This window comes from Tenrec ecaudatus, chromosome 5, assembly GCF_050624435.1.
Source record: "Tenrec ecaudatus isolate mTenEca1 chromosome 5, mTenEca1.hap1, whole genome shotgun sequence".
NCBI classification, from domain to species: domain Eukaryota; kingdom Metazoa; phylum Chordata; class Mammalia; order Afrosoricida; family Tenrecidae; genus Tenrec; species Tenrec ecaudatus.
Window position 1 is genome coordinate 36,623,344 of NC_134534.1, and position 13,069 is coordinate 36,636,412.

The following is a 13,069-nucleotide window of genomic DNA, read 5'->3' on the forward strand; positions in this document are numbered from 1 at the left end:
CAGACCTCACCCACCTAAACATCACTGAATCATTCTTGGGGAACTAGGCCACCCCTCCACATGGCAAGGACTTCCAGCCTGCACAGAGCCTGAGGGCAAAGGAATGGCCAATTAGAAATGACTTCTTGCTGCTTGTGTCAAGGTGCAGAGAGATTGGGTCACAACCAGCAGAACCGGTTCTAGGGGGAAGAAGTGTGCTGCCGCTGAGATTCCTGGAACGGCCAATAACTCCTTCTCCAACTGTGCTTTTTGTCAGCTGTGAAATGAAGTGACTCAATGATACAATTACATGAAAGGACACTCAATGCTGCCGAGAACTTCGTGTCCCCTCCTCTGCTGTCGCTGCTGAACTGAACGAACGGAAATGCATGTTGGCAAGAGAGGAAAAAGTGGGGCGTGCTCTTGACAGATTCCCAAGCTTATTATCATTAGTTCTGGATTAGGCATCTGCTTTGTTTATTTAATGAGCACGCCAAAATGCCAGGATGCAAATGAAGGCTGTCCTTCAGCCTGGTCAACCTGGGTGGGCTTCCTACACAGCTGCCCTTACTAAGAGCAGAGTAAAGTCTTTCCCCGCGCTACTTTCTTCAAGACTGGGTCACGGAACCTTTCAAAACAAGTCATCTCCTTTCAACCCCAGACATCCAACTTGTGGATAGACCTTCACCCCTTGGACCCAGAGGAATTCAGATCTCCCTCCCCTTTGAAGTAACATCCACCTTCAAAGATGAAAAGCGTCACCGCCTGGGTGGACATTCCAAACACCATCACAGCTGCTGGCGTCAACACAGAAGGCGGGCCTGTGCTGCCCCCGAGGACCCAGGGATGACGGGGAGCCCCTGCTCCCATCGTTCCCAGGCACAGGCCCGGCCGAGTTTTCCTTCCACCTCATCTCCAGGGACTCGCCGCTGCCTCCTCCAATGCTGACAACCAATGACATGTTGAGCAGCACGTCCAGTTGGCTGGGGAGCTGAATATGATTGAAGCCTGAAAGGTCACATGTCCACTAGGGTCAACAGGGAAGTTCCAGAACGGAGGTCCCCATACAAAGCATTCAAGGGAATAGTCAGGGCTTCCCAAGGGCCACTCTTTGCTCCTTGGACCCTGGGAACTTTGGATAGTTGTTTTCTGTCAACTTGATGGGTCAGGATTCTCAGAGGGTTGGCCCAGTCATCCCGCACAATGTGGCCTAGCGAACTGGAATCAACTCCCCGGTGAAGTTCTGCTGTGAGCAGCCAACCAGCCGTGGAGGAGTGCAGACGGAGTAAAACCCCTTACTCAGGTCACAGCTTTGATGAAGTTTCCACAAAGGTGTGGCCTCTTTCCTATATAAGTAGAGTCTGTGGAGAGCTTTCTTTGCTTCTTGCTGATCCGGAGCCTGGCTCTTCAGCCTCGGGTTCTTTGGATGTGAGTCAAATGCCCACCATATTGTCTGCCGACCCAGGGCGTCATTGGTAACTTGCCATCTGACCTGCCAGCCTTGCATTCTTTGGAGCCTGCAACCACAGCCTTACAGGCTGATCTTGGATTCATCCACCTCTGCGCTGACCAACCTGTGGTCTTCCTGCTTCATCTTTACCTGCTACCTAGTTCATTACCCCCCTATCCCCACGTGAGTCAGGTGAAGCCTCCAACTTAATCTCTGACCCATAGGATTGAACCCGACTGGACTTAGTGGCTTTGGCAATTGTGTGAGCCACTTTCTTGATATAATTATATATATATATATATATATATATATATATCACTGATTTGACTTTTCTAGAGAACCCAGCTTAACATATGACAGTTTCCAGAATCTAATTTTCCAAAGAACATGGGAACCTGGATTTGCAAAGAGTAACTTCCTGATTATTATATGCGGACCAAGCATTTGAAATATCTTAAATAGAAACACATAATGGGTAATGCACCCACACAGCTATATACATTTGTTCTGTGGGTCATGAATTTGTGTCTTCTGACTACATAAGCCAAAGTATCATGTGACACTAAAGGAGGTCCCCGCCACCCCACACCCCACCCCTGATCCCCACCCTCCACCTCCGAAGCCTATAAAAGATTCTGATGCTGGTAAGTAGGAATTAAAAAACAAATGCACGGTCCCCAGCAAGAAAATGCAACATCTGAAAAGATAGAAATCACAAGCAATCCCAGTGGGAGGGCCTCCCTTTCCTTCCACATTGCTGAAAGGCTCTGTTCCCACAACTAAGGTAATTTTGCTTTGGGGTTTTGTTTTTTTTTTTTTTTCAGTCTGCCCATTATAAAATCAATAACTTTGTGAGAAATGCCTTTGGCTGTGTACACAAAAAGCCCACTCCTTGGCCACCTTAGTGAAATGGATTTAATTTTTATGCTTTTCCTTTAAAGTCCCTTCCAGTCATCTTGGGGGAATTTACTTGGACCTATTTTAGTTGTTATTACTTATTGATTAATTCAGATCACACAGCATTGCAACCACCCAGGAGCAGGAACACGACACACGGATTCAAGAAGGAAACACATGTTGCTGCAACAAGCGATAGAGAACCCAACCCCTCCCCAGCCATTTGCCAAAGCCGGTGTGAGCTTGAATCTGTCTGCCTGAAACAACACGTGCCCTCCAACGTAAACTAGAGAACGGGGCTCCCACTCATGGGATAAGAGCGGTATGGTCTAAACTGGGCAGAAAGGCCAACTTGATCCCAAATCAATGACCTCTCTAGCCTAACCCAGAGCCTGAAACTTCCACCATGAAAGCTGGCCCTTCACAGCTGGGCATTTTCTTTGCAATGTGTCTATTGAAACGGGACAGTGAATACACATGTCCAGCAGTACCCAGTATCACAGACCGCCTGAAAATGTCGGTGCTGGTTACAGCTCTTCCATCCATAGAATGCTTCCACAGTGGCAAGGTACTTCCAGTGACGTCATTCCTCCGTCTTCCTGGAAGTTCTCTGTGTGCAGTGACATCACAAGGTTGATGTCACCCAGTGACAACTCACAAAGTCCCATCTCTACCCAAATGGACCATCTCCCGTACCAGACCATCCAGAACTCTTTTTCCCCCCCACTTCCCAATAGAGAATTCTTAGTAATGCTTATCATTGATTTTAATTCTAGAACCATTGGAAAGAGTTGTCAATTGCCTTCCTGTAATATCTCTGTTTATATGAATGCCAGTAACAAAATTGATTTATAAAATCTTTCTCTGTAGAATTGCATTCTACTAAATACGGAGCAGAATCCTTTTTTTTAAAAAAAAATCACCTTTTCTGCTTCATTCTCAAGCTATTGATAACAGTTCACAAATACCACTTAACACGATAGTACAACTAAGACACCAGAAAAGGCTGGCATCATCAGGAACTTTAGCAGTGGCAGCAAGAAGAACAGCATGAACTTGTCGCGCCTGCAGACGGAACCACCATGACATTGGAAGAGTCACTGCAATGGGGAAAGAAAGCCGGCCCTGACCTCCTGACCAGAAAGCATTCAAAGGCACCAGAAGTTCATGAACACAGAGTGTTCAGTCTCCCGGCTTCTTTGTTATGTATAGGCTGGGCTAACGAAAATGTTTCTGTAAATGGCTACAAGGATATTTTATTGTAAAAACAATCGATCTCTGCTCGGAGAGGCACAAAACGTTTCCGCAGTCATTCTGGTGTCACCCTGTGTGGTCCACACCCCCCGTTGCCCCCAGCTTTTCACCCCGAGAGCACACGCATTTAGTGGTGACCAAGAGCCAAACATGTGCTGAGCACAGCACACTCTTTACTTCTCAGAAGCCTCACTGTTCTTAAATTCCAAACCAAACACCCAAACCCACGGCCACGGCGTCACCTTTGAGTCAGGTAGGGCCGCCCCTGGGGCCTCTGAGACTGGCGACCGTCACGGAGTAAGAGCCTCGTCTTTCTCTCTTTCTTTTATTTCTTTTTGGTTGAGAAACACATTTTATTTCTATTTCAGCCAAAATGTTTCTCCATATATTTTTAAAATCACTCTATTAGGGGCTCTTACAGCTCTTTTCCCCATCCATCCATCCATCCATCCATCCATCCATCCATCCATCCATCCATCGTGTCCAGCACATTTGTACATCTTTCTTAAGGTAGCTGTGATTAATTCCATTTTAATAGATGAAGTGAGTGAGTCATAGCCAAATCGTTCGACCTAGTCTACCCAGCAGATAGGCGGCAGAACTGAGCCTGCGGCCCACTAAGCCTCAGTGTTGACATGCTGCTCATGTTCCTGAACAAAAAACTGCATCGTCATCTAGGTGCCCCTCCCCTGACAGTGTCTCCCAGCCCAGCTTGAGGTCTAGGTCCCATGTCACGTGCTATCCCTTGCCTGCCTGCTTCCCCTAGAACTCTTTCTCCTTGCACATCCCCTCTCCCCCATTGAGGTGACGCTTGGTGTAGCGGAGTGATTCAGAAAGTCGTTCTGCTCTGTGTAAGACTCCAAACTCGTCCTGTACTGCATCCTGGCACAGACTGCCTGACTCTTGAACAGACAGCTCGTTCTTGAGCCAAAGAAAGGGGCAAGACAAGAAAGGCAAGAATTGAGCAGTGAGGCAGAAGCACAGAGGAAAGGGGGTAGAGCGAGCAGAATGAGGAGAGGTGAGGTAGAGGGCATGCCTGGAAGAGGAAGGGACAGGGAGAATGGGGAGTGAGGTACCTGAGGAGAAGAATAAAGTGTTTAGAGCATCTTGGGGCCCTTTGGCCTCAGCTCTTCCCTTCTTCTCCCCTGGTCCTCGCTCCCCTATTCCTTTTCCCCGTGTCCTCCTCCCATCTCCCATCTCCACGTGGACCACCAAGTGGGGCTGAGGCAGGTGAGAGCTGGACGGTGAGTGAGAAAGAACAAGGAAGAACCGATCGCTGTGTTGGCAGAGAATACTGGGTAGACCAGGTAGCGCCCTAAGAATGAACAGATCTATCTTGGAAGAAGTATAGCTAGACTGCTTCCTAAAAGTGAGGTTGGTGAGATTCCATCTCACATCCTTTAGACACACTATTAGGAATCAGGAGCCAGGCTTGGTAAACTATGGGGATCATTGAAAACAAGCAAGATGCTGAATGGGGTGAATTGACACGGTGGTTGAAACAATGAGGACAAGCATAAGGACAATTGTGAGGATGGCACGGGACCAGGCAGTGTTTCCTCCTATTGTGCATTGGGCTTCTGTGACTTGGAAGGGACTCGTTGGTATGTAACATGGAAAGAGGGACCAGGCTTCAACCTGTGTGCCAAGCCGTGAATGCAACATACCAGCATGAAGCAGGGAACCAATAGAGAGGTCTGGTGGCCGGCCCCAATCCAGACTACATAGACATCCCCCTCCTCCCCATCCCAGAAAAATTTGCTTCAGAGGACAGCACTGAAGCTGCAGCTCCGGGAGAGGGACATGTCTGATCAGAGCACACGATAGCAAATAAAGGAGGAGGGAGAGAGAGTGGAGCACATTCTGGCCCACCAAGCCCTGAGGATAGTATTCCTGCTCAGAGCAACCAGTGCACAGAGAGAACCACAGGGCCGGCCCCACCATGAGACACGACGTCCCTCACTGACCTATAGTGCTATAGGGGACAACACTGGAGACACAGTGTGGGAATTGTGCCCTATCTGACCCCACCACATGAATGCAAACCACTAAGTGTGTGCAACAGCAAGGGGAGCAAAGCAATGAAGTCCCAGGGAATACCAAAAATAGACTTTGGGGCCAAGGCATGGCACCCCATCAGACTCGACCAGCAAACATTCCTAAAGGTCAAAAAACAGACCTTGAACAATTTATAGGCTTTTCTTTTTTGTCCTTGTTTTATTTTATTGTTGTTGTTTTGTTTTCTTTTGTTGCTTTGTTTTGTTGTCTTGTTTTTGTTCATATTATTGTTGCTGCATGTCTATGTAGATAAACAATCCAGAGGAGAAAACAATGGGACCAAGGGGGTCGGGGCATGCACGGGAAAGCGGGAGGCAGGCGGAAAGGAAGTGGGTGTTAACAAACCTAGGGACAAGGGAATAACAAGTGATCTAATGGCGAGGAGAGGAAGGAGGCCTGGTAGGGTTTGATCAAGGGCAGTGTAACCGAGAGGAATTACTGAAACCTAAGTGAAGGCTGAACATGATAGTGGGACAAGAGGAAAGTAAAAGGAAAGAGATAAAAGAACTAGGAGGCAAAGGGTATTTATAAAGATCTAAATACAGATATGTACATATGTAAATTTATTTATATATGACAAGGGGCAAATAGATCTATGTACATATATTTAACTATTTATATATATTTATAAGTTTAGTAATAAGGTAGCAGATGGACCTTGGCCTCTACTCAAATACCCCCTCAACACGAGAACACTTTATTCTTTTTACCTAGCATTCCATGATGCTCACCTTCCCGACATGATCACTGAAGACAAAGCAGGTGCAAAAGCAAATGTGGCAAAGAAAGCTGATGGTGCCCATCTAACAAAAGGTATATATTCTGGGGTCTTAAAGGCTTGAAAATAAACAAGTGGTCATCTAGCAGAGAAGCAATAAAGCACACATGGAAGAAGCACACCAGCCTGTGTGATCATGAAGTGTTGATAGGATCAGGCATCAGGCATCAAAGATCCAGAACAAAAAATCATATCATTGTGAATGACGGGGAGTGTGGAGTGGAGACCAAGTGCCCATCTGTAGGAAACTGGACATCTCCTTACAGAAGGATCACGGGGAGGAGATGAGAAAGTCAGGGTGCAGTATAACACTGATGAAACATACAACTTTCCTCTAGATCTTTAACACTTCCTTCCCCCCTTCTTCCTCCCCCACTATCATGATCCCGATTCTACCTTACAAATCCAGCCGGACTAGAGCATGTACATGGGTACATAGAAGAGCTGGAAACACAGGGAATTTTCTCAGGACCAAGATGGACAGTAGCCATACCAGAAGGGGAAGGTGGGGGGAGAAAGGGGAAACAGATCACAATAATCTATATATATATATATGGACAACAGAAATGTGGGGTGAAGGGAGACATCGCTCAGTGTAAGACATGAAAAACTAGTAATAATTTATAAATTATCAAGAGTTCATGAGGAAGGGAGAGTGGAGGAGGGAGGGGGAAAATGAGAAGCTGATACCAAGGGCTCAAGTAGAAAGAAAATGTTTTGACAATGATGATGGCAACAAATGTACAAATGTGCTTGACACGATGGATGGATGGATGCATTGTGATAAAAGTTGTACGAGCCCCAATAAAATGATTTTTTTAAAGCATGTTGGGAGTGGGATGGATGTGGTTTACATGTGACAAGGGAATCAATTTTAGAAGGCCAGAGGTGGAATGTTATGAATTGAATTGTGTACCTCCAAAACAGGTGTCCATTGGGCAGGGTCATGATTCTCAGTCTTATATAATTATTTGCCATTTTGTGCCTCGATGTATTCATCCTCGTGTGTGGTGAAGCCTAACCTCTACTGTGTCAGTGGGTCAGGATTTGAGGCAAAGATGTTAACGAGACAGAGTACCATATTTTGAACCACTCTTTTGAGCTAGAACAGAGATGAAAAAGCAAGCGGAGACCAACAGGACCTCAGTACTACCAAGAAAGAAGAGTCCAAGAGTGGGCTGTTCTTTGAACCTGGAGTCCCTGTGCTGAGAACCTCCTAGACCCAAGGGAAGATTGATGCCAAGAGAATGAAAATCTCTCAGTTCAGGGACACCAGGCTCACAAAATCTGTAAAGAGACATGGATTTAGACTTCTAGCCTCCTAAATTGGAGAGAATAAATTTGTTTATTAAAGCCATCAGTTTGTAGTATTGCTGATAGAGCAGCACCAGATCACTAAACAGAATTTTCTTAGTGAGGATTATCCATGGAGACAGCAGACCGGAGAGACCAACTTTATACCATTCTGTGTAGGTGCTGACCTCTCCCAGCCACTGCTCGGTCTGTATGCTCCCCTCACTGTGCAGAAGGACTGGACCACTCATTCTCCAGGTTTCTCCGATCCTCTCTTGCTATTTACCCCTCTGGGTCATCTTTCTTGGGAATAAAGCCACTTAATGCACACGGTTTCATACATGAGTGAGAGGAGACACTGAGTGATTCATCTGTTGCTGTCAGCCATGCCTCCAAATTCCCAACCCACTTCCTTTCTCACCAAGCCACCTCGGGCTCCCAGACAATAAAGCATTGAATGAAGTTGTTGACATTGACCTTTTGATTCCGTTGAAGACAAAGTCTTCTAACATAGTCCTGGACAGCTCATAAGTGAAGCAGAAAACAAGCTTAGATTTCTCTTGAAATGTCTCTACGTACAAAATAAGAACTCAAAAAAAAAAAAGTGCTGCCATCCGCATGGTTGGCAGTTTGAAACCACCAATGGCAGCGAGTCTGGGTTGGATTTTCAGTTTCGCCTGTGGAGCTACTGGCGGTTTTGAATTGGCGGCTCTATGGATCTCTAGGCCAACAGACCTCCTAACAAGGATCAGAGGGTAAGAAATACAAAAGGAGGATTCAGCATAACAGACAGGCTTGGAGTTTTCATACCATCAAAGAAATCCATGACTGGAGGTTTATGCACTCAGCTTCCAACTGAGAGGCCAGAGGTTTGAGTCCCGCCCCCGCCTGCCACCCCCCCCCCCCCAAGAGGCACTATGAAAAAAGGCTTGAAGATTGACTTCTGAAAAAATAGAGGCTGAAAACTGAGAACAAGTCTACTGACACACCTAGGGGTCACCAGGTGTAGAACTTTCTTCTCCAAACCAGTTCTGGGGAGGGACCTCTCTCCTGAGGGCACACCTCGCCAGAGATGCTGCCTTTGCACTTCCTAACCGCATCGCACCCCAGAGAAATCGGACACGGTTGGCCCATCGTGCAAAAGAAGGGAAGCAGCTCAACCTGACGGGAAGCTCAGACACCTGCGATGCTCTCCCTGGGGCCTTCCCGCCTTCCTTCCCCTGAGCTGACGCCTGGAAGGGGTCCTCGTCAGGAGGCCCATGACCAAGACATCAGCTCTGAGCCTTTTCCTGCACCACAAGGCAGCAATGGACAGACCTTTCGGGGCTGTTTGGGGAAATCTGCTGGGTGGGTAGAAAGGGTTTTCTGGCCCACACTGGCCAGCTGCTGGTTCTACGTGGAGCTCCAAGAGCAGAGGAAAGGTGGCTGGGTGCATTCTGTGAAGGTCTCAGGGAAGCAGCCTTTGCTCCCTTGCCCCCCAAAAGGCCAGTTCACCGTGAGGGTCGCAGTGGGGGACTTGCAGAGAAAGAATCGCTCTGCTTTCTTTCATCCTGGTGGCTCAAGTCAGCAGCTCCTTCCCTACAGACGCTTCTGCAAAAGCCCCAGCCGAGGAGGACGCACAGGTGGTGTAATGAGGACGCCCCTGGAAGCCAGCCCTACTTGTCACTGACCTTTGCTTCTTCATTCACATCCCAGGTGAAGGAAACAGCATTGTACGCAATCTCTTCAATGTTCCCGATCGTATTAAAGCTTTCCTTGTAATCGGCTGCAACGTTCAAAGAGAAAAACAACAGGATTTACAAAGGGTACGAGGGACTCGGTGACATGTATTGAACCATCACTTTCCAATAGGTAAGAGACAGTTCTTCTGGCTGTCTCTGGGGCAACCGTTACGGATCCGCGCTTGCTCATATTCTCGGGCTCATCTTTATACTTAAAGACTGTCAGCACCCGTGTCTCTATGACAGGGGCAAAGGTGAGTGAGCAGAGGTCGTACCTGATCTGCAATGAGCTCCGATTTTCATGACACAATTATTACTCTCCCTCCGGAGTTCCTCCACCACCCACAGCACCGCCTCCTAACTCACTTCAAAGACACTTCGATTTTGCTGGAAGTGCCCGGGTACCATGTTGTGTGCATTTGATGCCCCGTGGAAACAACACACCACACACACACACACACACACAGCACCCATTTCATGAATGGGGACCTAACAGACGGGTTATCAATAGCAAGCATGTTCCTTTGTGTCAGAGGATGGTGGTCCACAGGGATTCTTTGGGGTTTTGGGTTTTTCGATGAAATGTTTGACCTCAGTCCTCATTCTCCCTGTGCCCTGCTTCTTCCAGGCATGCCCCATACCTCACTTCACCCCTCCTCTCCTCTCTCTGCCCACCCCTTCACCTTTCCTCCAGCCTCCTGCCTTTCTTTCCTGGCCCTGTTCTCTTGAGCCTTGATGATGAGTGACACGCTCTCAGGCCAGAGCCCACGTAGCCACCAGCAGAGTCAGGGGTCATGAACCTGCAAGGTGATGCTTTCAAGGCAATCGATCTACCACCAGAAACAGCCGCGATCAACAACATCTGATTGCTGTTTTTCCTAGCATTGTCTCCCTCTCTCCAAGACACGAGGGTATACACTGTAGTGGCAATCACTTTAGAATTTGCTTTATGTTCCTAACATCATCTTCAGCATCCCCCTGTCAATCAGTAAATTGTGCACATCAGGTTGTGTCCTAATTGTGCCTCTTGTAGCTCATTTAGATGTTCTCCAACACTTCAGTAGTGCTTCAATCGTAAAAATACATACTTTAAAATATACATATATATAAATATATAGCTACATCCACAAGTACACAGTTCTTTTATTAAGATACAGTCTCAGAAGTAGAATGGTTGGGTCCCACATGACACAGTTTTTCACACGTTCGGTTTGTTCTGTGGAATGGCTCCTGGGAGGATGACCGCCCCTCTACGCTCACAGCGAGGGCGACGGTGAAGAAGTTCCTGTTTGCTCCAACTGCTGCCGCTTCTTTCCAAAGCCACATGCAAGGCACGAGGCCCGAGTGCTCTAATTTGCAATTACTTGATTGCTCATGAGGTTAAGCAGTCAGCCGTCCACTTTCTGCTTCTTGGTAGCCCTTTCTATCCCTTCCCTTTATTTTTAAATTGCACTCTCTGGTCTGGTCTGGTCTGGTCTGGTCGGTCTCATAAGGTGCTTCCAAGGTTCTTGCTGATATGAAAGAAACATTAAGACTCGGGAAATAAAATGAAAACTGAAGGAAAATGGTTTTTCATGCTACGGACATAAAGTAAGTCTCTCCATATTGGGACTGCCTTTAAATGCAAACCTGGGTCTTCAGCACGCCCGTGAAGGTCGCAAACTTTGAGGAAAGAAGCAGGCTATGAAATTTAGCGGGGGAGGAGGGATGTAACTCCCCGACTCTTCCTGGGTATGCATTTTAAAAGATACCCTAGCAAGTCCACTTTGAGGTTTTTAATAAGGATATACATTTACACTAACAACTCTTTAGTCCTTTCAACGTAAAGCCTAGAATGTTTAATGTACATCTCCCCCAAACTGAACAATACCACTGTGGACGACCCCATTCAGCTTGGGGTTGTTATTCTTTTCTTTAAAAAAAAAACATTTTATTAGGGACTCATACAACTCTTATCACAATCCATACATACATCAATTGTGTAAAGCACATCTGTACATTCATTGCCTCATCATTTTCAAAGTATTTGCTCTCCACTTAAGCCCTTTGCATCAAGTCCTCTTTTTTCCCCTCCCTCCCCGCTCACCTTCCCTCATGAGTCCTTGATAATTTATAAGTTATTATTTTGTCATATCTTGCCCTGTCTGGTGTCTCTCTTCACCCCCTTTTCTGTTGTCCATCCCCCAGGGTGGGGTTGTTATTCCATCCACACCTTCCCACCAGACCACTGTGCAAATGTCACTCAGTTGGTGGAAGTCTGTTCATGGCTGGAGGTTCCATCTCTGTCAGAGAAGCATAAGGCAGTTGGCCGTCTCAGTTAGAAAATCACCCAGTGGTTCTAGTTTCTTGGTACTCTGTTATTCCCTGTGGACTTAAGTAACAGAAAAGTGGGATCTAGTCATATGCACCCTCAATAATGTCCATTGTTCTTGGATAGTTCAGTGCAATAATGAAGGAAAGTCAAAGTTAAATGAAAGTGGGAGTCATCATAATCTGAATTACCTTCCAATATTTTGCTACTTTTGCAATGTCTTAGATGTATTATTGTGGAAACGTGTGAAGGTTCTAAGAAAGAAAAGATATGGGGGGACGTATAGCAGCACTCAGCCTCATCAGAAATAAGGAGCGAATGCCATGGCTCGAGATAGAAAGAAGGCGAGTGGGTCACACATGCAGTGTGAGCTCAGCACGGACTGCGTTGTGAAGCTCTATGTGCGATCTCTAGGGAGAAAATGACTTTGAAAACATACAAACCTAATACCTTCTGTGCCCCTCACGTTCCTCAGGGTCACGTCAGTCAGTTTCTCTCTAGCCTTCACAACCAAAGCACTGAGCAAATGTTTACTATGTGCCATGTTGTGCCAGGGAAGCAGCAGGAAATAAGAGCAGGTCCCCCAAAGGTGACCCTCACAGGACAGAAGAGACAAGACTAAAATACATCACCAAATGCCTAACGAGCAAGTCTTCTTTTATGGCAGAAACCCCATCCCACCCCCCAAAAGATTAATGAGACCACTTATGACCAGAGGGCCACAATATCTTACCAATAATTATTTCCTTCAGAGCATTCATTTGTGTATTTATTTATCACCAACATTTCCCACTAATTATACATGCAGGGCAAGGACCTTGTCTTAATAAGCTTCCTCGGTGCTTCATATTCTACGTGCATTGTTAAAGAGACACTCTTCGAGACCCTAGAGGACAGCATAGAACTGCTCCTTTAGGTTTCCAAGACTTTACAGCTTTACCAGAACAAACAGTCTCATCTTTCTCCCAAGAAGAGTCTGGTGGGTTCGATCTGTGTGCTTAGTTGCTCAGGGTGTGGCCCACTGTGCCCCCAGAGTTCAACTGAGAAGTGTAAGAGGTGGAAGGGTGGGTCTACAAAGGTCTGTAGATAAGAGGCCAATAATGCCACACATTTCTCTCCAGCGATTCAAGGAAATCTATTTCCTGCCCTATCTGTGCTTTCTTTTTTTGTAGCTCATCCTATCTGGAATCCCTCTACCTTGAGATCTTACATCTGAAGTGCATAGTCTGTGCCTGACACAAAGTAAGCAATCAGGAAATATTACCAACTCAGTGGAGTTAGCTTTTCATCATCATCCCTTGTCCTTCTCAAGAGACTCTCCTGTTCAC

At 46.6% G+C, this 13,069-nt stretch overlaps 1 protein-coding gene across 1 annotated transcript in view; it reads right to left on the bottom strand.

Moving 5' to 3' along the window:
• GRHL2 (grainyhead like transcription factor 2) overlaps positions 1–13,069 on the bottom strand; it is a 157,624-nt gene that overhangs the window by 50,471 nt on the left and 94,084 nt on the right. The window contains exon 8 of the mRNA XM_075550820.1: positions 9,380–9,474. Within this exon, the coding sequence (XP_075406935.1) occupies positions 9,380–9,474 (95 nt within the window). The remainder of the gene's footprint in view (positions 1–9,379; positions 9,475–13,069) is intronic.